Source organism: Coffea arabica, chromosome 10e (assembly GCF_036785885.1).
Source record: "Coffea arabica cultivar ET-39 chromosome 10e, Coffea Arabica ET-39 HiFi, whole genome shotgun sequence".
Classification (NCBI taxonomy): Eukaryota; Viridiplantae; Streptophyta; class Magnoliopsida; order Gentianales; family Rubiaceae; genus Coffea; species Coffea arabica.
Window position 1 is genome coordinate 12910437 of NC_092328.1, and position 27216 is coordinate 12937652.

General features: G+C 33.4%; 3 protein-coding genes across 3 annotated transcripts; all 3 read left to right on the forward strand.

Moving 5' to 3' along the window:
- The first annotated feature begins 13901 nt into the window (after positions 1-13901).
- On the forward strand, positions 13902-18714 carry LOC113713041 (receptor protein-tyrosine kinase CEPR2-like). Its single transcript, XM_027236741.2, has 3 exons — positions 13902-14197; positions 15055-17749; positions 18068-18714. The coding sequence occupies exons 2-3, from the start codon at positions 15193-15195 to the stop codon at positions 18433-18435; spliced, it is 2925 nt and encodes a 974-aa protein (XP_027092542.1). The 5' UTR covers positions 13902-14197; positions 15055-15192; the 3' UTR covers positions 18436-18714.
- A 5076-nt stretch (positions 18715-23790) lies between these two features.
- On the forward strand, positions 23791-24616 carry LOC140015112 (uncharacterized). The gene is made up of 2 exons (XM_072066998.1): positions 23791-24239; positions 24328-24616. Exons 1-2 carry the CDS (start codon positions 23791-23793, stop codon positions 24614-24616), a joined length of 738 nt encoding a protein of 245 aa, XP_071923099.1.
- Positions 24617-24859: 243 nt separating this feature from the next.
- On the forward strand, positions 24860-26117 carry LOC113711293 (uncharacterized). Its single transcript, XM_027234456.1, has 2 exons — positions 24860-25457; positions 25606-26117. Exons 1-2 carry the CDS (start codon positions 24860-24862, stop codon positions 26115-26117), a joined length of 1110 nt encoding a protein of 369 aa, XP_027090257.1.
- Positions 26118-27216: the final 1099 nt, after the last annotated feature.

Consider the following 27216-nt stretch of genomic DNA (forward strand, 5'->3'; position numbering starts at 1 on the left):
GCATTCATAAGACAACAATCGAACCAGTAGACAATTGTAAACAATTTTGATCGGTACCAATCCTTGGAATTTTTAATAAACATTATTAGGAACACACCTATGCAGAAACCATGCTTTTTCATGATCAAATTTGCATGGCAAAAACCAGTTATAGTACTCGGGACTTTGTTTTCTCGTTTTTAAATAAATTGAGGTGTTCTCAATACCAAGTAAAGCATACAATGCAATGATGCTTCTTTTATGATCTAGAAGTAAGTTTTTCTCCTTCAAGCCCCTCAATACTAGGTAAAGCATACAATGCAATTTCGATCATAGATCGGGGGATCAAATCCTTGCATTTATAATAAAATCTAAAAGGTGAGCAATAATGCTTCTCTTATGATCTAGAAGTACGTTCTCTCCCTCAAGCCCCTCAATAGCCTAGTTAGACCCTTTCCTAATATAGGGTAGAATTGGAGTGCATAGATGTTGCTGATTTAACCAAAAAAAAAAAAAAAAAGAGGTGGTTTCAAGGTGCAAGAAGTTGTTTTTGCTGTTGTAAAGTATTTTGACTAATATTTACTAGTTTTGTGAATAATTAAGAATTTATATGTTTAATATTTCTTGTCTAGACTGATGATGAGAAAATTAATCAAGTTTATTTTAAATACCCCATTAACAACTTGTAGTTTTCCATTAAAGAACTACACTGGACACAATTTCTAAAGTTAGTTTTTTGTAACGCCTAAGAGATCGCAAGAAAAGGGCAATTTTAGAATGAAATTATCTTCTGTCTTCCAAAATGAATGTTTTAACATTATATTTTAAAGTGATTGACAATGCTATAAAATGATATAAGCAGGGGAGGTCACTAATATTTCTCAAAGTTCAAGGGTGCTAAAATAATACTATCAAAAACCTTTCTGAAATTATCTCAAAAAATAGTTCCTTTAAAGTTAGAAATAAGTAAGAATCAATTATTTTGACTATATGATTGTCATATACAATCTTTGTTCTTGCCATGAGTTAGGATGCGTTTGACAAAATTGAAATTTGGAAACTAAAATATAAAATATAAATCTAAAATTTGAATCCATTAGACTACTAAACTGTTAAATACTAAATTTGATACGTTTGAATGTATATCACATTAAGTAATAAGTGAATAGCTTATCACTTAGTTTTTGGAACAAATTTTGCCTAGAAAATTCAGTTCTATTTAATTATTCAGATGTTCTATTTTTTATTAACACAAATGCATCTGAACATGTTAAGATCTGAACCCATTAAATTTAAATATTGAATAGGTTATCAAATAGGACATAGTCTTATTTTCCCTAGCCAAATAGAAAAAAAATATATTGGGATAATTTCAGAAACCTCCACTAAAGTTTCTAATAGTTGTAGGAGCCTCCTTTGAGGTTTTAAATATTGCACGTACCTCCCTTCATGTAAACTTGCATAAATAACCCTCACATACTAGTTAGACCCATTTATACAAAAAAAATCATATGGGAATGGAACATCAACTGTAACCATCCATCTTGCTTTCCCACTAATTAAAAATCTTAGCTCCTATTCTAAAAACTACATTCCAACCATCAATCTTTCATTTTCACGTCAATTTATACAACTTTTAATTACCATCATTCACCAACTACAACTTCATGATCTCTTTTTCTTCTTGGATGAATCCTAGATTTTCTTCCTTATTCTTGTGGCTTAACAAAATAGCTTCTTCTACTCTCTAAGTCATATCCCAATTCTTCCTCTTACTTTTTTTTTCATTGAAAAAAATAAACAAAGGGCAAAAGTTGCATGATAGTCGTGGGAAAAATAAGGGGAAAATGATAAAACAAATATCAAGCACTTCATCTCTATCAATTTGATATTGAGACCATTAATCATATATTAAAAAAGTTTCGTGGCACTAAACCTACATTTGGCAGTTTGGGAAGAACTTCCGGAGTAACAGATTTTTCTTTTTAAATTAAGAGAAGGGTATTATAGGATATTCAAATGTAAATTTGGCATGTATCAGCATTTTGGGCCTATTTTATTACCTAAACCATTAAAAGAGGGGAGGTTTGTGTAATTTTTAGAACTTTAAGGGAGCTTCCTATAATTGTTAGAAGCCTCAGGAAGTTTTCTAAAATTATCCCAAAAAGATCGCCATAAAGTTCTTTCTCCCTTTCATAACTCACAGTTTTTTGTATGAGTGTTTCGATAAATGGACTCTGCGAAGACACTTCAAAAGCCGGCAACTTTTGAAGTGCTCCGCAGCACTTAACTACTAAACCCCCCAAACCCCCCCAAGCGATGTGGGAACTTAACCCCACAGGGTGCCCCGCTGCTAAGAGATAAAGACCCCCCATAAAGTTCTTTCTGGATTGGAAAGTCTCGGTCATTTTTCTTTCTGACCACTTTTGGTCAGTAAAAGCAAGGTTGTAAGATTGAAATTGACTCGTGGTCAACTCAGCACGCTATCGTTGGTCCCTGCTAGTAAAGTTTTTCATAGAAAACATGAAAGGTTCACATAGTTCGTCAATGGAACTGATGGAATTCTAGTCACTAGGCAATATTAAAGCCAACTATTTTGTGTACAGAACCACCACTTACTCTCTCAAGTATGGCCGACAATATTCTTCCATAACACTTGAAAACACTAATAAAATACGTCAATGGGAAATTATATTAAATTAACGCACTATATACAAACATATATACATACATATTATACGCACACACACACACAAACTATCTAGACTTGGGGCAATATGGTTGTGGTTTGAGCTGGCTCCTTATAGTTATTGTATTAATTGTAGTATTTTTTTTGGATCAACAATCTAATATTTCATTTACTATAATTCATCATTATAGTTTTGGAAAATTTAAAATGTCGTACATGATTATAATGTGATTGTATACCATACGGTGTAAGAAATACATCAAGTGGTGTATCAAACTGCACAAATGTCGACCGTATTTGCCCATGTCCCACCTATATTTCCATCCTTTTTTTTTTGTCAAAAATATTTCTATCCGTTGTATGTAGCCATTCCATGTAATATGTACCTCAAAGCTTTCTGTAGAAGAAAGGGAATAGGGTTTTGGAATGAAGTTGAAGTACAATAAGTAGTAGAAGACAAATAGTATCCCACATAGTATTTATTGTGAATTGTGATATATGTTTGGTCATATTGAAGCATGTAACATGTGCAGTCCCACTGCTTTAAAATACAAGTGTTAACAAGTCAGAAAAATTGGAAGGAGCTAAAGCAAAACTCGTCTTGAAACAAGTTATATACACAAAAAAACAGGTCATATTTTGTGCAAAAATATTAATCTACATCATTAATAGTATCTCATATGAGCAAAGATATATCCTGAGCCCTATTGTCACATGGTATATTAAATGAATCTGCTCCTAGACCGCTTTGTTTTGATTGTTTGTTTCCGTCGGAAAATATTGTTGTTTTTCGTTATCACATTTCCCTATCACTTTTTTCCCTCACATATATCAAATCGCTACAGTAATTTTTCCATAAAAAATGATGAAAAATGCAATCCAAACACAGCCAAAAGTTGTCTTGATTATGAAACTATTTTTATCGCAATTGAAACATCTTTATCAGAATCAGAACAAAAATTTCTTTGTACGTACAAAATTTTGCTCTGACATATACGCATAAATGTTCATTGATATCCAGTCAAAGCTCGCTGGCCAATAATTGGATTGAGAGAAGGGATTTTTTGAGCTAGTTGCATCTAGGTGTAAAGCATTTTGGTAGCACTGTCACATTGATTATGTGTCGTTTCATTGATACTCTTTTGCTAGTACTGTTTTTGCTCAAGTTCTTTAGATTCACCATTTCCCTAACAGAACATCACGTTCTCATGGTATATCACGCTTTCATGGTAGAATATGAGGCTACAAAGTGATCACACATGAGTTCAACGTTCGAAATATGAGATGGCTTGAAGTGGATTGCAAGGCTAGGTTTTAGCACCGACACATTGAGTGAGAAGCTTCGGTGGTTTAATTGAGGAAAAAAAATAGCCACAGTATACCCAATTTATACCCATATTTTTAGGTTATTTTTATTGGACAATTACATGAATTTCCTTCCATCTTTATACATCATTCGTTATCCCTGATTCATCGGGTTACAAATGAGTCTAAACAAACCAAATACTATTGTGTTCAAACTTATTTAATTATTTATTGAGTTTGAAATTATGTTCAAACTTGACTTTATTACTTCTTGAGTCGAGTTCGAAGGAGTTTTTGTCAAGTCTAGTTCAAGTCGAATTCGAGTAGTTTGAATATTTTACATGTAAAATTTTACCTTTATGCTAATCACATTGAGCTCAAGTCAAATTTCAAAATTTATCAAACACAAAATGCTGTTCAAGTTTGGTTTAATTAGTTAGCGAATCAAATTCTAACGAACTCCTACTGAGTCGAGCTCAATTCGAATATCGAATAATTTGATTCGTCTTTTAACTCTACACATATGCTATATATTATCACAATTATGTGACTACAAAATATACCTTGTTATTTGCATTCATCTATTTCTAGTACGCACTATATTACGTGTCATGTTCGCTTGACCCAAAAGGCAAAAGGGCATTAGTTTCTCCCAGTAAACTAATCAGACTAGCTAGATTTAAAAGAATTTACTAGGTGAAAAATAAGAACTCAGAGAAATTAATTCTAGATGTGAAAGTGAACAGAATTATCTCTCTTTTCACTACATGTAAACATAAATAGAATGGATAATAGAGAAATCAATCAAATAGTATTCAGCCTTTGGACTACGGAGACATCTAAACCTAAGCCAGATTCAGTGTGAACGGTGGACGAGAAAAATGTCATATTCATAGGCCTAAAGAGCAGAAAAAGTCTCCCACCTTGTCGGCTATGGTTGTGGCTGTCCTGGTCCTGCAATAACCAAATACGTGTAGGTACTCTCCTACCTAATCTTGATTTTTTAAACTTGTATTTTATATCGTAGAAAATGATTTTGTAAAATAAAAAATGTTATTCACAATTGTTGCTGCATTGATGTTAGTTATTGAAGAACTTTTTTTTTTAATTCAGGCACGCAAAGAAGACAAGTAGTAATGATCATTTTTTTTCCTAACTAATATCAATGATTAGACGATAATGACAAAAATTTCCATCCCTATAAAAAATCCTTAAAACTAATTAGGAACACAGTGGAGACGAAAAAACTCTTTTTGTTTACATACAATGCTTAAATATAATATTGTCTAGTAACGTAGTTGGATTGCCTTCCTCTATGACATTTGTTTTGATTTTTTTTTAAAAGTTGCTTATATATAATTAGAGGATAGTGACATTTTACAAGTAAGCTCTTTTAGTTATTATTTCTAATGACTCCTCTCTTTGATTTTTCGTGCAGTGCAAGTTAAAAAAAGTTTTTTTTTTTCAAAATAACCCAAGAAATGCATTTAGAAAGGGCCTTTGCTGCTGAAAGGCAAAATTTCGTGAAATTTTTTGATCACTTTTTTCTATGAAATTGTTAACACTGCGTAAAAACTTTCTCATGATTGAGCCCCCTTTCGCCTCCGTCCCCATAGATAACATGTATAATTTGGCTTCTTTAAGTAATTCTAATAGAGTTGATACAAAAACCCCACTTATCATTCACAAACTTCGTCGCTACAGTAATAGAAATCCATATATTATGCAAAGAAAAAAGACAGAAATTAAATTCTACATGATTGAACTTGATTGAATTGAGTTTGAAGAAATTAACGTACATGTCCTCTATCAAGTTAGCATTAACCACTAGGATTGGTCCGATGATCAAATGAGAGCTTTTAGAATCTTTCCCATTACTAAGTTCAAACCTGATAATTATGGAAGGGAAGGATGTGCGGAGGAGTGGGAGGATTAATTTAAAAAAACAAAACAAAAAAGAAGCTAGCATCTTTTATTTGTTTCAAATAAATTACGAAAATGCAGGTTAAGTAGTAAATCCCAGTGATAAACTGTTGCTAATCTATAAATTATTTAATAACAGAAAACAGAAAAATTCAGGCTTAGTTTCTATGGCAAAAAATATGATTAAGACTTTGAAGTGGTTATTAGAAAATAATTTCTAAGATATGCATTGATCCCTAAAGCAAGCTGTCCTAACAGGAATGCGACAAAACTGTAACCTTCAATTCATTTAATCAGTTGTTGTGGCATCATGTTATCTGTATCCCTTGTTTATTTGATTGCTACGTGATTGTGAAATCGACTTCCAGAAATGCCACCATCAAAAACCAACAGAAAGCGAATTAAATATTCCCCACTCTGCTGTAATCGTATCTTCCTTAGATTTTAATAGGAACCGAACAAAATATATAAATTAAAAAAATTTATACTAAATGACATACGACTTAAGTGATAGAAACAAATTAAAAGATGAAATGTCTCCTTGATTTTAGGGATTTTCATATTTATATTTATCATTTAAAAATGTCGTGATAGAAACAGATTAAAAAATAACGCAGCTCTTTGATTGTAGGAATTCCCATATTTCTATCTATTATTTAGAAATATTGCGACTTTTATTCTCTTTTTATAGGTGAATTCCTAAAAAACAAGGTAGACCTACTTTTATTTACTAAGCTAGGACTGGTGTAAAAATTGAGCAAACTACTTATAAGCTTTAAAGGAATTTACATGGAGGACCATTAACTTGCGAAACTTTTTGAAATGATTTTTGTTTTTACTTCATTATGTTTTTTAATATTTATATATACAATTACAAGAAAAAAAATAAAGAAGATTATGTTGAAACTTCCTTTGGTGGAAAATTTTGAGTTTTTTTTTTCTTTTTTAAAAAGGATTACGCTGCCCATGTAGGGTGGGTGGAAATTTTCGAGTTTGTCAAAATATTAAGAGAACAGTCTTGTTGTATAATTGAATGAACTTAACCCCGTATCTATAGTTTTCTTGTTACATAAACATGCTCTTGTATTAGTTTTCAAAGAATTTCTAGTAAGTTTATGACTTACTAATAACAACTTTGGACTATTAATCCTCCATTAATAGGTAATTGATTTTTCATAAGCAAGATCATTTTCATTTTCGTGGTACGAGAGATAAGCTTTGAATTTGTTTCGGTTTTTAAGTTACTTTTGTTCTTCCTCGCATTCACCTTAGTTTTCACATGAATCATTCTGTATTATTTTTCAAAATGCTCCTAGAAACTTATAAAGATCTTATGTAGCAATTTATTTTTTTTTTTCTGAGTAGGTTCCTCAGGCTATATGCTCTTTAGGTATGTGATTTAATTATTGACACACTAATGTAAAACTAGATTATAGAACACAAAATGGATTCCTGCTCCGTTGACTGAATTCAGTTTTGAAGAATATTCTGCTGTTGTTAGGTGATCTAACGACATAAGTCAATCCAAATCAAGAATACGTGGTCAATAAACACCTGGACTTCTAGGCGATTTGTCTGCAATGAATCTTTTGTTCAAGTTCTCGTGCCACTTTCTATCCCATTTTTTATTATATTATTATTTCTTCTCCATAAATATCATGTTTTAGTTTTTTTTTTTATTTTCTTAAGATTCAATAACTATTAACCGTCTAAAAAATAAATACAATAGTCTCAAAAAAATAATATATAATAGAAAATTAAAAAATGTAGTAGAAAAATTGTAAATTTTTTTTTATGATTCTGATTTTTCGAGTTTGTTAACTTTTATATATTACTTAATTAATAGTTATTGGATTTTAACAAAACAAAAAAAAACTAAAATATAATGTTTGTGAAGGAGAAATAACAATATAATAAAAAGCGGGACAGATAGTGGCACAATGAGTGCGATAGAGGATCCGTTGCACAATTTGTTATCCACAAAGGGTTTGGTTAGTTGGAGATTGGTTTGAAATAAGTTGAATTTGCTAGATAAGACATGGCCATTCCAGATAAATGGTGTAGCTTATTTTAAAAAAGGGAAAAAAACTTATTGGCAACCAAAATAACTCTTCATAAATCATTTTATATATTTTTAATGCAGTATTTTAACTCCCATAAATAGTCTAATCAAATAGAGGTACCTTCTCTTGTCATTCGTTATAAGGTTTTACAAGTTGGGTGCCATAGCCATCTCATAAAGTTACATTTCAAATGATAAGCATGATCGTCTTCACGTTGCATAAATCTCCTAGCTTTCGGTCCTTAATTAACTGGCCACACAAAATGTTTAAGCAAAGTTATCAATGGACACCAAATTTGTCATCACACACACACACACACAATTTTGGATTTGGAATGGTTCAATTCATTTTCTTTCTTATAGTAGTCAAATACCTTTTTGGACCTTCTTTTTAGATTTTGCAAAACAATTAGTGCTGCACAATGTCCAACAAGTTTAATAATAATAATAATAATAATAATATTTTATCCTCATTTAAAAAGAATACTACCTTTTTTTTGTATTGAAGTATATTCTATTTACTTGAAGGGGCAAACTTTTAATGACCACTAGGTCACAACCTAGGTTTTTTTTTTTTTTTTTTTTTTTAAGGACAAACTAGGGTCAACAGCTTCAAAAATCGACAGAATAGACTAATGTTGGAACCAGTTAGCAAAATCTCAGTGTCTTATTCTACAGTTGGGTCATAGAGTCTGTTAATATTAAACTATCAAGCATGATTGCAGTTAAATATTTGAAGCTTCCAAACAACTTAATACTTGTGCTTAACAAGAGAAGTTACAAATATAAAAACCATTCACATTTGACTTTTTACAGCATAGTTCAAATTATGCAATAACCTACAAATGAACAACTGAATAAACGTATGAGTGAGCTTTATGCCAAAAATATACGATAATTTAAACTATTTTTGAGTTTTCTTAAATATTTAAGGAGTCTATATATTTGGAGAATTCCTTTGAAAGTTGATATCTCCAAAAACACACACACGCAATAAAGATTCAAGCAAGACATAATCTTAGGAGAAAAAATTTCTTTTTTAAATGTCCATGCACAAAGGAGAGCAAAATTGAAAGGAAATTTTTTTTTTTTAAGATAAAAGGATAGAATGACAATGAATTGCCAATATGAATTTTCACCGGCCTATATACTATTTCTTATCTCAAGTAGTCGATCCAGTAAAGTACAATTTTTTTTTCTTCTTTTCAGTTTGAGGGAAACTCTTGGCCAAAGAAAAGGAGATGGAAGCTCATGGTTGCCTGATTAATAGCCCTAAGTAAAAGTATAAACTCTAAATACTTTCTTAGTTTTTGACTCTTAAATTTAAAGCGGTTTCGGTCCATATGCTACTGTTATAGTTGAGTGGTCCAAAGTGTTAGATCTTTGCATTTGCCTCTTTTTTAAGGTCAACATCCTAGGATAGATTATGTTAGATTTACATTTAATTACAACCAACTGTTACTTGTCACCTTTGATGTGTGTGTATGTATATGTATATGTGTGTATATGTATGTATGTGTGTCTATATATATATATATGCAACTTGTATCATATGTGTCACCTGTGCAATCAAGATTCATATCAATATAGCAATCGAGAAATATGCCATCTTCTAATAATTACAATGGAGTCTGCACAGGAACTTATACTCAACAATATTGGTGTTTTTTAGGAAAGAAAAAAAAAATTTTGTTGACAAGAATTGCTAAGGATTGATTTTTATTTTTTATTTTTGGAAGGAAGGGATTGATTACCTAACAAAAAGTTATATAGCTCTGATCGTCTTCGTACAATAGTTGAGGTGACCATTGATTATATATCTGAAAAAGAACAAATGTATACAAAACAAAATAAACCACAAATTATTGTACTGTCCCTTGTCTTCATCCTGTGGAATACCAAATTATCCAAGTGCAATGAATTGAAATGACTGAAGGCTGTAGACACTAAAGTCACTTGCTCATGAATTCCATTTTCTGCTTTTTTCTTTGTCCAATAAAATAAATAGGTCACTTGTTAGTTACATATTAATAACAATATAGTTGTCTTGATCCTCAAACTTGCTTCAATCAGACATTTCATACATTCAATCGTGATAATGTATATATTGTCAATATATATAAGATTAACTCAATTCTAAATATTTTTCTACTTTTAGATTTTATGGTTGCATTAGCATGTTAAATGTATTTGAATTCTAGGTTTATTACATTTGAGTCCTACGTATCTTCCTATTTTATGAAAAGTAAATAGGAATGCTAAAGAGCGATTGTGATTTTATAAGTTATAAACTACTCTAAACCTAGATTTTTCAACTCTATTGCCATTTTATTTTCTTATCTCTACATTTAGGCATTTCCATCCTCGACTTTTAAGCTCTTTCACCAATCTTTAGAATTCCAATTCACACAATATAGAGTTTTATATATATCTAAGTTATGTGTCTACTAGAATCCTTTACAAAATTTATGTATATGTTAACTCATATCCCACATCCAATTTCACATTATCTAAATTATTAAAAAAGAAAAAGCTAAATTATTATGAACAAATATTCATTTGGTACTCAATTATGATTGAAATTTACTTGTTAATATACTTACACATAAGTTATGGTTCAATGACATATGTCCAGATTTATTCCCTCTTTATATTTAAACACTTTATTCATTTAATTTCTTTTTTTTTCTAATAATTTATCATACAAGACCCTTATCTATGTGTTCACACAGGACTACAACTGAAAAATGTCGGCATGGTCGAAATTTGGCTGTAGCAATTAAATAGGTGAATGAATTCTAGATAAATAAGCCTTTTTTTTTTTCCAACACAGGTGGTGTCGGGGCCTTCGGCCCGACTAATCCTCCTGCAGCCGGGGAGAGGGCCCTCCAACCCACTCCAAGCAAGTTAACAACGGGACTCGAACACGGGTCAATGACTTAAAGAAGCACTACATGACTGCCCGAACTATGGAGCCTTGTTTGGAAGCCCAGTTTTTTGCCAAGTTTATCTGCTACAAGTTTTTTAAAAACTTTAGCTACAGACACAGTAACCTCAAAAAACTTTTTAAAGTTTTTAAACTATACATTTCAAAATATTAAAAAAAAACACACTTTAAAAATTTTTTTAAAAACTTCTACAGTAAAGTTTTAGACAAATACCCAAAAAATTAACCTTCCAAACGAGAAAGTTTTAATCAATAACACCTCTCTCTGTCTCTTCTCTTCTCTAACATCTCTTTACTTGTTCTCCTTTTTTCAAAGTCTTCCCTTGGGAAGGGATATCACACCATGGTATCCCTCACATGACCTCGTTTCTTTTTTAATAATAAAGTCATTCCTATATTTTTTTAGTGAGAGTTTTCTGTTTCTTCTAGAGATTGCTAGTGAGAATTTTCTATTCTCCTAGAGATTCCTGCAGAGGTTTATGTGTTTTTATTTTTATTTTTATTTGTTTGTTAGATCTGATTTATTTTATAGCTGGTTATCAAATCTGAAAATTTTTTTGAATCTTGAATCTATTTCGACAGGTGTGAACATTAGTATTGGAGTTTAAAACCGTTGATTAATAAATCTAACGATTACAATAGCGTAGAAGGAAACTGCAACGATCTATTTGTTAGAAGACAACTTAAAATATTTTGTATTTTTTAGATTTATTCATAATTTTTCAAATCTATTGTATATGTTAAATTGCAGATCTATAATTTCTAGTACATGTTTAACCTATCATTGGACAATGATGTAGTCAAATTAACCTACCATTAGGATAGTGACGTAGGTCGAATAGTACAGCGGATCTTCTATCCCATATTTTGTGTCACTCTCTGTCTTATTTTTTTATTATATTGCTATTTCTTCTGCATAAACATCATGTTTTAGTTCTTTTTTGTTCCCTTAAGATCCAATAACTATTAATTGAGTAATATACAAAATTTAACAAACTCAAAAAATCAAAATGCATAAAAAATGAGATTTTTTATGAATTTTCTGCTATATTTTTTAATTTTCTATTATATATTACTTTTTTGAAGCTGCTGTATTTATTTTTTACTCAATTGATAGTTATTGAATTTTAAGAAAACAAAAAAGAACTAAAACATGATATTTATGTAGAAGAAATAGCAATATAATAAAAAATGAGACAGAGAATGGCACATGGTGTATGACAGAAGATCCGTTGCGGTCACATAGTGTCGGATAATTTTCAGCAATTTGTTAATAAAATTTACCTTTTATTTAAAAAAAATTGAATTCCAGATAGGCTGTTTGCTTGAATTCTGTCCCATATCATTCACTCCATGTCACATAACACCAAAAAAAAAAAAAAAAAAACTGTCTTATCAAAGTCAAGCAAATTGTGTATTTTTCAATTTTTTCTTATCAACGTCAATAATTTGGTTGACTCGGGTCAGCTGCGTGCTCTTGCGGCTACAGAATTAAAAAAAATAAAATATTGCACGACCGACCGATACTGTATCAGATGACTCTGACACAGAATTAATGTACTTCCTATTATTTGCACAATCATCAGTTTTTTTTTTTTTACTTTTTAACAATTTAATTGAGCATATATAGATTTTATTTACCTTGCTTTTTTATTCATATTTCAGTATATTCGGTACGGCCCTGTTTCGATTGTGATTTTTTTTCGAAAAAAAATTTTACATTGTCCATGAATATTCCTTTTACACAATTTTCAATCCTTTTTTTTTTTTTTTTTTACCTTTTTTCCTTTTTTTTACCCTCACATACATCACATTCTAAAAAAGTATTATGATTAATTTTTCTTAGAAACTCTCCAAAAAATGTAATCCAAAAGGGATTTTAATATTTTAGCCTAGCCATCAATTTTAGCAATAAACTCTAATGGAACGTGCCCTGAAACCACGCTGTTTTGAAACCACGCTATTTTTGGTGAAACTTAATTTGCTCTGCTCAAATAAATTATGAATGGCTGTAAAATCAATTATTTAGTAGTAATATTCTTTTATCATTTATTCAGTAATATAACATAAGACAATTACTTACACCAATATTGTAATAAATTGTAATTGAAATTATATTTGTCAAGATTATCAACTAATATAATGTAAATATTTTAAGCCAAATTACGAGTATTCATTTGTATTTGTACAAAGAACAACGCAATATGTAACTGAGGTTGAAATCCTAATATTTAAAGGTCTTGAATTCAAATTCTGTTATCTTTTTCTCACTTTTTTTTTTAAAAAAAAGAGGGTTAGCCAAGCGAGCCAACCCTACCGCGCTCCACAAATTATGTCGGCCACAAATTATGTCACGCTTCTTAAATCTTACTCTTTCTTGGTAGGATATTTAAAAAAAAAAAAAGAAAAGAAAGCAAAGCAATAGGCAGTCGTTAGTTTCTTTTGGCAAAAGTATAAATGATCTGAGAAAATGTCTAAATACAAGAATATAATATATATAGATGTGTATATCCATATACTAAATTTATTGTAAATGAAATGTACAGATTAGCGTTTATTGGATACATTTTGAAAAACAATTAAATCATGAGCATATTTAGCCTGAACAATAAATAATTATTTTTCAGGATTTCAAAAGAAAATGTTTTGGTGAATTTGGTAGTAGTTGTGAGTTGAGATATATGGAGGAGTGAAAACCAAAGGAAAACTTAGAAAAGTCTCAATCAAGTGTCCCCTTTTTGGCTTTTTGGCAGTTTAGGATCATGGTTCACATAAATGGTTTTTTAAAACCATATATTTTTTTGTCACCTTCTCCTCCATGATATGGTGAGTGATCTCAGGTACTCTCTTTTGTAATCATCATTTCCAATGCAAACTCTCCTTCTCTTCCCTTCCTTATCATCTTCTTCTTCCTGTACAGTTTTATTTCGCCTTTCCTTGTCTTTTCTTTGAGCATTTTCTTCCGTTAACAACACCTTTAATCTCCATTTCCTCAAGTTTACTCTGTTCTATTCTATTCATCTTCATACACTACTAGTATTTCTTAATCAGATACCAACCCCAGCTAGAAGCCTAGGACACTCCCCTTCTTTTGATCAGGTTTCTCAATATTCTGGAATTCTATTCAAATCCCTCCTAGGAGTCTTCATGCTTTTATTCTTTCTGGAACTTTTGGCTAGAAGGGAAGTTTGGTGAAGAATATACTCAATATAGCAATCTGCAGCCTGCAAGTCTATCAGCCATTGTCCTGCTTATGTGAGAATTAGACTACTGGTACTTCTCAGAAGTTCTGGTAATTAGCAACTCTCCTTCCTGCTTTCTTAACTGATCTTGGTTTTGTATAAAATAATTCTGCAAGCTTATCTTATGGTGGTGTTAGAAATTACTAATGATTTTTTATGGTTGTTTGGTATAGGCAGACTATGATAGGTATGAATATGTGTCCTGTTTTGACCTTTTCTTTGGCACATATAATCATTATAATTGAAATTACACTCAATGATTATGAATATGTATGGAAATAATCTTCTCTTATGGAAATCTTCAATTGTGAATATTTTCATGTTGTGAATCTACATGCATGTATATTTGAGAAGGATTTTCTTATTATACGTTTCCAATCCTAGACCACGAAATCTTTCTTGGAACCTTGTCTAAGTCATTCCTCATCAAAACCGGCTATTTCTTGTGTTCAACAATTGCCTGGAGATTTGGACAGAGCATTCTAATTGAGTTTCTTGAAAGGAAGATATCTTGCTTCAATTAGTTATGTATATTGTAATCCACAACTAAAAACAAATTGACGTTTTAACTCTTCAAAATCAGTAATCTCCCTCTCTCTCTCTCTCTCTCTCTCTCTCTCTCTCTCTCTCACACACACACACACTGTCACACACTCAATCACGGTCTTGAATTTTGGGATTCCAATTAATGAAGTGATTTCTTTTTAATCCAAAAAAGAGCTTCAGTTACTCTTTTTGGTTCTCATTTAATGCATAGAATTGAATTTGTTTGGATTACCAATATGAACTGTTTTATTGGAGCACCACAAGGTTGCTTTTGTGAAACATAATTGTACTTCAATTTGTTAATAGACAAATAATTGTAGTATGGTTTTATCCAATTCTGCTGGCACCATTCTATTTGCAGTTGGTATTTTGCACAACGGCTGTCTGTTTGTCTTCAGCTACTCCAACCAAAGATGGAAGCCCATGTCAATAATGGAGATCCTTTCTGGCTTTGTCCCCCTCTTCTCTAATAACTATTTTGTCCTCTCCTATTTCCAATATGACCTCAAGAAAAATTTCTCTGTCCCTCCAAATTTTAACCACATTCTTGGTTTTCTGTTTACTTTTTCTCCCTTCTCTGCCCCAAAGTGTAGAAATTCAAGCCCTTCTTGATTTCAAGGATCATCTGGATGACCCCTTCAATCATTTGGAGTCTTGGAAAGATTCTAACTCTCCTTGTCAATTTCATGGAGTTTCTTGTGATCAAAATACTGGTCTGGTCACAGAAATTTCACTTGATGGCAAGTCCTTATCAGGGGTGATATCTCCATCAATATCTCAGCTCCAAAGCCTCACTTCTCTACGGCTGCCATCAAATATGCTATCAGGCAGTCTTCCAAGTGAACTCACCAACTGTACCAATCTCAAAGTCCTGAATGTTACTGGGAACAACATGAATGGCAGCCTTCCTGATTTGTCCAGGTTGACAAAAATGGAGGTTCTTGATTTGTCCATAAACTACTTCTCTGGGAAATTTCCAACTTGGTTTGGGAATTTGACTGGATTGGTTTCATTAGGCCTCGGTGATAATTCGTATGATGTGGGTGAAATACCGGATACCTTTGGAAACTTGAAAAACTTGACATGGCTTTACCTTGCTGGTTCAAATTTAATAGGAGAAATCCCTGAATCAATATTTGAACTTGAGGCTTTGGGAACACTGGATATTTGCAGGAATCAGATTTCTGGGAATTTCCCAAAGTTGATAAGTAAGCTTCGAAATCTGTGGAAGATTGAGTTGTTTCACAACAATTTGACTGGAGAACTCCCAGTAGAATTGGCAGAGCTCAACCTTTTACAGGAATTTGATATTTCTGCAAACCAAATGTATGGAACACTGCCTCCAGAAATTGGCAAACTGAAAAAATTAACAGTGTTCCATTTGCATATCAATAACTTCTCTGGAGAATTCCCTGCTGGTTTTGGAGATATGCAATTTCTCACAGCCTTATCCATCTACACGAACAGATTCTCAGGGCCATTTCCAGAAAATCTTGGCCGGTACTCGCCACTGAATAGCATAGACATATCTGAAAATCAATTCTCTGGTGGATTCCCCAAATACTTGTGTCAAAATGGAAATTTACAGTATTTGCTTGCTTTACAGAACAATTTTTCTGGAGAACTACCTGACACTTATGATGATTGCAAGCCTTTACAGAGGTTGAGGGTCAATCTCAATAGGCTGTCAGGGAAGGTCCCGGATGGCTTTTGGGGACTTCCTTCTTTACAGATGTTGGATTTCAGTGATAATGATTTCAGAGGTGGAATATCTCCAGCTGTTGGATTTGCTACCCGCTTGAATGAGTTGGTACTAACAAATAATAGATTTTCTGGTGATCTCCCGAAAGAACTTGGCAAATTGGGACTACTGGAAAGGCTTTATTTGAATAACAACAACTTTTCTGGCCTCATACCATCTGAACTTGGAGCCCTGAAGCAGATTTCGTTTTTACATTTGGAAGAAAACTCCCTTGGGGGTTCTGTACCAGCAGAGTTGAGTCAATGCTCAAGGCTGGTTGACATGAATTTGGCATTGAATGTTTTATCTGGAGTTATACCTAATACTTTGGGCTCTATGATCTCCTTGAACTCCCTGAATCTTTCAAGTAACAAACTAACTGGCATGATTCCAAGAAATTTGGAGAAACTGAAGCTTTCCTTGATAGATCTATCTGATAACCAGTTGGTTGGAGTCGTCCCATCTGACTTGTTGAGAATGGGAGGGGACAATGCATTTACTGGAAATGCTGGTCTTTGCATTGATGAAAGCTCCAGAATCTCAGTGAACTCGAGGTTGAACATTTGCAGCAGAAAGATGGAGCAGCAAAAATTTATCAAAAACAAGTTATTTATTACCTGTTTCATACTATTTGGAATAGTTATAATTTTAGCTGGCTTATTGCTTATAAGTTACTGGAATTTTAAGCAGAATCAAACTGACATTGAGAGCCCTTTGGGGGATGGAAAGAAACTGGATTCAAGATGGAAGCTAGAAAGTTTCCATCAAATTGAGATTGATGCAGATGAAATATGTCAGTTGGATGAGGAAAATTTGATTGGAACTGGAGGTACAGGAAAAGTTTACCGTCTTGATTTGAAGAAAGGCTCTGGTACAGTGGCTGTGAAGCAACTGTGGAAGGGTAATGCAGTGAAGGTCTTGACCAGGGAAATGGAAATATTGGGAAAGATCAGGCACAAGAATATAGTAAAGCTCTATGCAAGTATGACTAGAGGGTGTTCAAATTACTTGGTACTTGAGTACATGGAAAATGGTAATCTCTTCCAGGCACTTCATCGGGAAATTAAGATTGGGCGGTCAGAATTGGATTGGTACCAGAGGTACAGAATTGCCCTTGGAGCTGCAAAAGGGTTAGCATATCTACATCATGATTGTTCCCCTAGTATCATTCACAGGGATATAAAATCAACCAACATTCTACTTGATGAGGATTATGAAGCGAAAATTGCTGACTTTGGTGTTGCCAAAACTTCTGATGCTTCACAGGCATCTGAATTCAGTTGTTTTGCAGGCACTCACGGTTACCTTGCTCCAGGTGAGTCTCAACTAACTGCATACTAATCAATTTTCTGTCTTTTTTAAATCTTTGGGCATTCCATTCATCAAGTACTAGTAAAAGGACTATGAGGCTCATTTTACACCTTTGATCATTAAGTTTCTGATTTTGTAGCCTAACTCACAGGACATCAATGCTAATTGCTACAAGGTCAAAAATCAAAATGAGAGACCTCGTGTTAGACTCTCAGCATTTTCATGCATTTACGAATTGATAGATCATAGTAGTTATAAAAAGGGAATGAGTTGATATACTGATGTATGTTTCATTTCATCTGTCTGTGCTACAACTTCACAGAAACGGCGTATACACTCAAAGTCACTGAAAAGAGCGACGTATACAGCTTTGGCGTAGTGTTACTAGAACTGGTAACAGGTAGAAAGCCGATTGAGGATGCCTATGGGGAAGGGAAAAACATAGTTTACTGGGTGGCAACTCATCTGAGTGATCGTGAAAATGTGCTCAGAGTACTTGATCCTAAGATAGTTTGTGACCTTGTTAAGGATGATATGATAAAGGTCTTGAAGACAGCAACACTTTGCACCGACAAGCTGCCAAATCTGCGGCCGAGTATGAGAGAAGTTGTCAAAATGCTTATTGATGCTGAACCTATCACCTTTAGGTCTCCAGACAACTGCGAAAAGAATGCAAAGATTTTGCTGTAAGTTTCAAGCAATATGTCAAGTATAGTGTAAGTAGGATAGATGTCAGTAGATTGTAAAAGGTCTTATGAACTTTGGATGTTTCAAATATGGTGAAAACAAAGTAGTTAATGAGTTCTTTCCTCGTCTCTAGAGTCTCTCTTTATTTCTGGGGATTTTGAAACATTATGCTAAAAAGCTAGTAATTCTTGACGCTGTATTGTTTGTGGTACATGGTATAAAGGTTGTAATTTATTGTTTTGTGCCTAATCAAATTACTTTCTTATAAGTTTTGACTGAAAACCACCATGTATTGGTCTACTTTTAACATGTACATCTCCTCTCTTTTTTTTTTTGGCGGCAGAAATGTATATCTCTACGATTTTATGAAGAAGTGTTTCACTCACACAAAAGATCAGTATGAATGGATCTTTATTTTCACTGGTATTGTTTCTGCATGAATTTAACTATAATTTTCATGAGCTTTTCTAGTGGATGCACATTGGTTACTCAACTTAGTAGTAAGTAATAATACACACCGTCATCTAATTCTTGTTAGTCCTCAACTTAACATTTGAATAAGCACCCTCATATTATAATAACTAGTGAGACGGCTTGCGCGTTGTGCAGATGGGCTAATATTTCCCGTGTTAACTGTTTTTTATTGTGTGGGTTTATTAGTATATATTTATGTTATTATCTAATTCATGCAGATCATTAGAGAATTATCGTTTTTATTAAAGGTTGATAATTATGAAATATATAGAATACATGAGAACAATAATATATAGAATGCATGAGGGCGCTTACATAGAATGCATAAGCGTAAATTAAAAAATTGTATAAGGTTATTTTGCATTTGAATTAAGATAATTAGAAAATTATAAAGTGAATCATTCCCAAAAAAGTATTAATCATTGTTGACACAAAAAAGAGGGGACCTGGCTAGTCAATTAAGCACTTAAACCATAGTACTTGGCATTGTTAAATTAATCACCACATATCACAGTACTAAAACCCATTTTTTAAAGTTACTAAAGCCAACAATGGTTTATTAATTGTTTCCTCAATAATTGTGCATTTACAAAACACTTAACAATTTTATTTCATGTCAAGCCAACAATAATTTATTAATTGTTTCCTCAATAATTGTGCATTTATAGAACATTTAACAATTTTATTTCATGTTACAGTAATAAAAGCCATTTTTAAAGTCACTAAAGCTAGCAATAATTTATCAATTCTTTCCTAGGTAATTTTGCATTTACAGGACACTTTAAAAGCAAATAATTAATCACAAAAAATCAACTTTCAAAAGTTTCACTTTTTACACCACCAATTACCAATTCAATCAATATGTCCTGTAAATGCACCAAAACTATACCTGCTTTAAACAAACAGAACAGGCAATTTGACGAAAACAGTCCTGACATCCAATAATAATTGCAGGATAACCACTTGACAAAAAAACACTACTCATAGGGCAACTCTCCCTTTTATATTGTTAGATAATTGCAGGATAACTACTTAACCAAAAATACCATTCATAGGGCAACTCTCCCTTTTGTATTATATATATAATTATATTATTTTTTTTTTGAAATTTAGAGTACTTTAGTTTTCTAATGTAAGAAACAATCTAATTAATGTTACATGTTTGACTAAAATAATAAAAAAAAAATAGCACACCATATTGCTTTTCAGTTTAGAGTCATTAGGAAAAATGAATGTGTTAAAAACATTTATAATAATTATATATATTAAATACGAATATGTTAGTAAAATAAGAAATTAATTCTTTTAAAAGGAAGTTAGTTAACAATCTAACTCACATACAAGGCGGAAATAACTTTATGTTTATAAAATGGAAAAATAACAATAAAGATAAGGCCATCAAAAAATTTGTAATAATTGTATACATTTAATATGGATTAATAGACTAATATTTTTTTTTAATTGCGCGTCTTAAATAGTAGAAGGATTATAAACCATTTTTAGTTCCAAATCTTGACACGTTAGCCAATTTTCGTTACCTGTGATGACAATGTTAGACTTCTATTTTTTTTTTCGGTTCAATTTTTGGAAATCATGCAATTAGAAGCTTCTTGTCAACATGGTAGATAACTACCCCACCCAATGCAATGAGTAATAAATTGCATAGAAAGAGAGGCACGCATAACCAAAATAGCCAATTGACAAAAATAGCCTCCACATCCAACAATAATTGCAGCATAATCGCTTGACCAAAAAGCACTATTCATAACCCAACTCTCCCCTTTCATATTGTTAGATATTATCTTTTATAAAGAGAAAATAAGCTCATAAATTAGCACACACATATAAATAGAATGAAAACTATAATAATAAAAATAAGGGCACTAAAAATGGCTTAGCACACACATATAAATAGAATGAAAACTATAATAATAAAAATAAGGGCACTAAAAAGCATATATATATATATATATATAATAAAGTCGTATTCTCATCCTTATCCTTTTAGTTTATCTCTTTCCTACGTGGCTTATCGACATAGCAAGAAGGTGCAACGCCGGTTTATGAGTTAACCCCCTAATAACCTACGCTATTTTATCCCTCTTTTTTTTTCTTGACTTTACAATTTTAGATAATCCTTCTATAATTATCTCTTCTATTCTCTCACCTTTTTTTTTTCCTTAACCCTAATCGTCAAGCCTAAATTTTCAGGGGATTAGTATAAATAATTTTGAATTATATTTTTAACTCTCTCTCATCTTCAACTCAAAAGTTCGAAATATCAATTCAAATATTAGATTATTTTTATCAGATTATCGCTATCGAAAATGCTCTACATTTTTACTCATATATATGATTATGGATCTATTACTCATCACTTTATCAAGCAGTGCAGATGTTTACACTTTTCCACAATGTTTTTGGAAAGTTTTTTTTTTTTTTACTTCAATGCAAGGACCGGATTTGGAATTTCGTTTTTGTTCCCTTCAATGCAAGGACCGCATTGGACTTTGTTTATGCTCGCTGTATGTGGTTTGTAATTTCCTACACCTTCTTCATAGTTAGGTCATTGAATTTGAATTTTCGAAGTCTTCAAAAGTTACAGTTTGATTTTTATTTCTGGCAAGGTTTTTGTAATTAATTTGTTACTTCAATTTATGGATTCACTCTTCAATTCAAGTAGAACACATATTGCTTTTTTGGTTAGTAATTTAAAAGTGGCCTTTTAAACTATGTGTTTTCACATGATTTTTTAATTGCCTTTGACAATTTATTAATTGTCTTCAACAACGTATTAATTTTTTTTATTTTCTAGGTTTCTGGGGTTAAAAAAATTTTGTGCACTTTTCAATGTTTTTTTTAAGACTTTGGTAGAAAGTTTCTAAAGAACAAGAAGGTGTCATTGATTACATAAATGACAAGGCATCAAGTTCATTGTCATACAGCAGTTCACGTCATGCAATATACATCAGACTATTTAGATTTTTATGTTTTCGACTTAATAGCAAAATACATCTTATATTTTCGTTTTGGGTTCCATTAGCCATGAACAAATTTAGAAGGTTGCTGTGTTCCTATGACTTGATTGATTCTGAATTGATAGGTTGCAATTTTATCATTTATTTGATTTTCAATTTCCCCTATTACCTGGGCCGACGTGGATTAATTGTTAGATTCTACTCACTTTTGACAATTTGCATTTATTTCAGGGAGTAGAACGAAAATATCATAACAAGTGCCAATTTGAAAGTCATCAGGAAAGAGTTCAAGTAACAGACATCCAGGGGCATTTTTGGAATATCAAGATTGGACCCCTTTTTCGTAATTTGCAGAAGACAACATTGAAAAAGAAGAAAAGACTGGAGTCTTCGGCTTCATGGGGGGCCGCCGCACAGTAGCAGTAGGCTACTTAGATAGGAAATAGAAATAGCAAAGAACTAGCACTACTTGGACCTTTAGCTTAGCTTTTCTTTTGACTTTTCCTTCGTGGCTTTGAGTAGTAATGCTCCCTGTTATGTCAGGAGCCATAGAAGGATTCCATCAGTCTCTGTGACTTCCGTTTCCCTTTCATTTGTGCGGACGAATTGAGCTTTCCTAAACGCAGACAATGGCCGCGATTCTTGCTTCAGTTTTGTATGGGTTTTTCTCATCAACAATGAGCTAAACCCATTTGTCTAGTCAAGAAACAACGGATGTTTTGGTTCGCCTAAAAATTGTGAGATCGATTTAATTTTATCTTTTTCGCTTATTTATTGGTATTTGCAATTTCCTGATTGTGGTGCTTATGGTTATTTAATTAATTGATTGTTTTGGATCCGGATAATTAGTTAATTTGGTAACCCATTGTCAATTAGAGAGTTAAATCCGTAATTGTTTAATTGTATTGAAATAGTGACAACTGGCATGATTAGATTTGTATCAGGGGAATACGCAGGCTAATCTAAAATAACCCTGGTAGTGCGTTATTTGATTAGAATAGGGCTCCTCTAATACGTAAGGCAATTAGGGAATTAAATCTTACGGGCGTACCTAAGATTATTTCTCAATTAGAGCAGTGATTAACGGACGTACCTTAATCACCGACACAGTAAGGAGAGGTTGACTGTCATCGCTTGTTTGGCAGTTATAACCTATTTATTAATAAATAATTGAAATTGCTTGTGCATCGATGATCAATTAGGTGAACCATTGCTGAAATTATTTCTTGGCTAGACTTTTAATTATTGTCACTCTAATTTTAGAGAATTGTCATTTAATTTCTAGTTAGCTATTCATTTTTATTTTTATTTGAATTTCTTTGATTGTCATCATTTATACAAGAACACCCCCTGTGTTATTTTAGATTTCTAAAGAGACAAATATCCCCAATCCTTGAGAATACGACCCTACTTGCCCTGTCTACAAATTCATAATTATTTGTGAAAAGAACCATCTCATTCGGATATATCGGATCAAACAAATTCTTCGGGAATAGGGTGAATCAAGTAACCCATTGCACACCTAGAGTCCCTGCTCCAGTACTTGGAATCGAGTTTTGGTTACTTTAACTGGCAATTAGGTTTATTTTTATTATTGTACAGGCTTCGACACCCTGTCAATTTTTGACGCCGTTGCCGGGAATTGGCGTTAATTATTTGTTTCTTTTTAAATTCTATTTTATTTTAATTTTCTGGTATTTTTTTCTAGTTTATGCCTCGTTCTTTTCTTACAGGCGAATTGATTTTCGACCATGAAGTAGGGAAGACTGCATGCCAAACTAGAAAAAAAACTAGACAGCTCAGAGAGGAGCAATCCAGTGCTGCACCTCAGGGACTTAATCCAGAGGTGGAGTCGACAAATTTGCATGGTGATAATTCAAGTGATACAAACCAAGAGGAAGTCACCATGGCGAATGCACGAACATTAAGGGAGTTGACCGCACCTAATTTAAATCAACAACCCTTATGCATCATTTTTCCTAATTTGAATGATAATATCCCCTTTGAATTAAAGTCCGGATTGATTCACCTTTTACCTTCTTTTCATGGTCTTCCAGGTGAGGAGCCGCACAAGCACTTGCAAGAATTTGATGTGGTCTGCACTAGTATGAAACCCTCTGAAATTACTAAAGAACAGATCAAAATGAGAGCGTTCCCTTTTTCTCTTAAGGACGTGGCGAAGGATTGGTTATACTACCTACCTCAAGGCAATATCACCACCTGTGAGCAGTTGCAGAAAAAATTTCTAGAAAAGTACTTCCCTGCATCTCGGGCTGCCAGCTTAAGGAAAGAGATATGCGGCATCAAGCAACACCCAGGCGAGTCTCTTTATGAGTACTGGGAAAGATTCAAAAAGTTGTGCATCAAGTGTCCTCAGCATCAGATAAGTGTCCTCAGCATCAAGTGTGCTCATCCAATATTTTTATGAAAGGCTACTCTTCAGGGACAGAGGCATAATCGATGCTGCAAGTGGAGGAGCGTTGGTAAACAAAACCTCTCGAGAAGCATGGGAGTTGATCGAAGGGATGGCTGAGAATTCACAGCAGTTCAGTTCAAGAGAGGATGTCCCGACGCGTAGAGTGAATGAGATAGAAACATCCTCCATCCAACAACAACTCTCTGAATTGACGTCCTTCGTGCGACAACTGGATGTGAGAAATGCCCCACAAGCCAAAGTATGTGGGGTATGCACTGCCCTGGGGCATTCTACGGAGATGTGTCCACTGGTTTAAGAGGAAAATGCGGAACAAGTAAACATGGCTGGCCACGCGCTTGCACCAAGAAATCAATATGACCCGTATACGGACACCTATAATCCTGATTGGAGGGACCATCCCAACTTCAGTTATGGAGGAAATAGACAGTCCAATTTTTTGCCAAGTAGACAACAAGGGTACCAGTAGCAGTATCAATTTCGACCACCACCACCTCCACCGTGCGCCAGTCCATCTTTGGAAGATATGATGAAACAATTGATGGCTAATACTGCACAACACCAACAAAAGACGGACTCCAAACTGCGGAACATAAGAAATCAGATGGGTCAGATGCAAGCGATGCAGAGTCAGATAAGTCAGATGGCAATATCAATCAACCGTCTGGAGTCTCAAGTAAACGGAAAATTGCCATCCCAACCTGAACTAAACCTGAAGAACGTAAGTGCAACGACCTTAAGGAGCGGGAAGGAAATCCAAGAACCTGACCTCACTATTTCAAAGGACAAGGATGAGGAAAAGATCGAAAGCGAGCTTGAAAAGGAGGGCAGCAATGACACAGATCCAAAGGTACTCACAGACCCAACCATTACAGTAAAAACTAACTCGCCTCTCTTTCCTATCAGGTTAGAGAAATCGAGGAAGCAGGATAAGGAGAAGGAGATCTTGGAGGTGTTCCACAAGGTGGAGATCAATATTCTCCTATTAGACGCTATCAAACAAGTGCCGAAATATGCAAAGTTTTTGAGGGATCTGTGTGTCAATCGAAGGAGGCTAAGGGGAGATGAAAGAGTCATCGTAAGGGAGAATGTGTCCGCAGTTTTGCAGAGGAATCTCCCACCGAAGTGCGGGGATCCAGGTAGGTTTACTGTCCCATGTAGGATAGGTAATACTTTGATTAGGAATACCCTGCTGGACTGGGGAGCATCGATCAACATAATGGGGAGCATCGATCAACATAATGCCTAAATCTATGTATGCTTTTCTGAATCTCGGTTCATTAAAAGAAATCGAAATAATAATTCAATTAGCTGACCGAACAAATGCATACCCAGATGGGTTGATCGAGGATATGCTGGTTAAAATTAATGAATTGGTATTTTCAGCTGACTTATATGTACTTGACATGGATGATGACCATTCCCCTGACCCCTCACCTTTACTACTAGGTAGACCTTTTTTGAGTACAGCACAGACAAAAATTGACTTTAATAAGGGTACATTGTCCATGGAATTTGAGGGAGAACTAGTCCACTTTAATATTTTTGATACAATGGAACATCCTGTTAATTCTCACTCTGTGTTTGTTATTCAAGCTATTAATCCCTCTGTGCAAGAATTTTCTGAGTTTGCTTGTAAGGGCAAATTCAAATTTACTGAGAACAAGTATAAGGGGATGAAAGCAATGTATGAGGTGAAAAGGAATAGAAAATTAAGAAAGAATGCTGCACTCAAAAGCTATTTGGATCCTGGAGAAGGGCCACCGATTATAAGGAAAATTGAGTTACACCCAAATTGAAGAGTGGTGTTTAATGTCTAGCCAAATATATTAAAGAAATGCGCTCATTGGGAGGCAACTCAATTTTTATTTTTTTTAGTTGTTTGTTTAGTTTTGCTTGATAATTTAAATATGTTTTCCTTGAGTTTGACTGATTTCGGTCTTCAATTTTCGTTTTTGATGATTCGTAGGTGTCTCTCTGACATGACGGGCCCGCGTCAAGTCGTATGGAGAGCTCATGGTCAGAAGGGTTCCTGCCCTCTTGACGTGCCCACGTCACGTTCGCGGGAAAGGTAAGTATTCAAAATTCAAAAACAGATTTCGATTTCCTGTTACTCTCTAATTTTGAATTTCGACAATAAGTATTGTTCATAATAATAATATTCAAAAAAAATTTAAAAAAATTTAACAAAATTTTTTTTTTAAAAAATTTTAATTATAAAAAAAAGGGTCTTTCCATTTAGCTATAACTTCTGATTTCCAAAATTAGAATTTACAAAAAATCTAAAAATGAAAAAAATGAAAAAAAAAAAGAAAAAACAAAAAAAAACTATTTTGTTTTTGTTTTTCTCTTTTGTTTTTTCTTTCTTTTCTTTTTCTTTCTTCCTCTTTTCTTTCTTTCTTCTTTCCTGTTTCTTCTCTTGTTCGACCGAAGCTTGCTGCCCGCCGCCAATTCCACCTCGCTCGCAGCGCCGCCGTTCTCCCCTCTCCGCGCGCCGCCGTTGTGCGCCTCGCGACCTCAGTCTCTCTCTCTCTCTCTCTCTCCTGCACCTCCACCTCTAGGGGTTGCTGAATGGCAACAACTCCGGACGCAGGTTCAGAATTTGGAGGCTCGGATGACCAACATTGATGCTAACGTGCATAGCATGGCGCAGAATTTAGCAGCATTCATGCATCATGCAGGGTTTACGCCTTAATTTGGTTATCACCCACCACTTTGACCCGACTTCAGGGAAGTTTTGTTGCTCTTTCTTCTACTTTTGATGTTTATTTGTTACATTGAGGGTAATGTATCGTTTAGGTGTGGGGGGGATTAGTTGTGGTTCTAGTTTTTAGTAGTTTTTAGTTTTTAGGTGTTTTTTCTTTATTTCTAGTTTGTTATTTGCTTATTTTCGTTTGG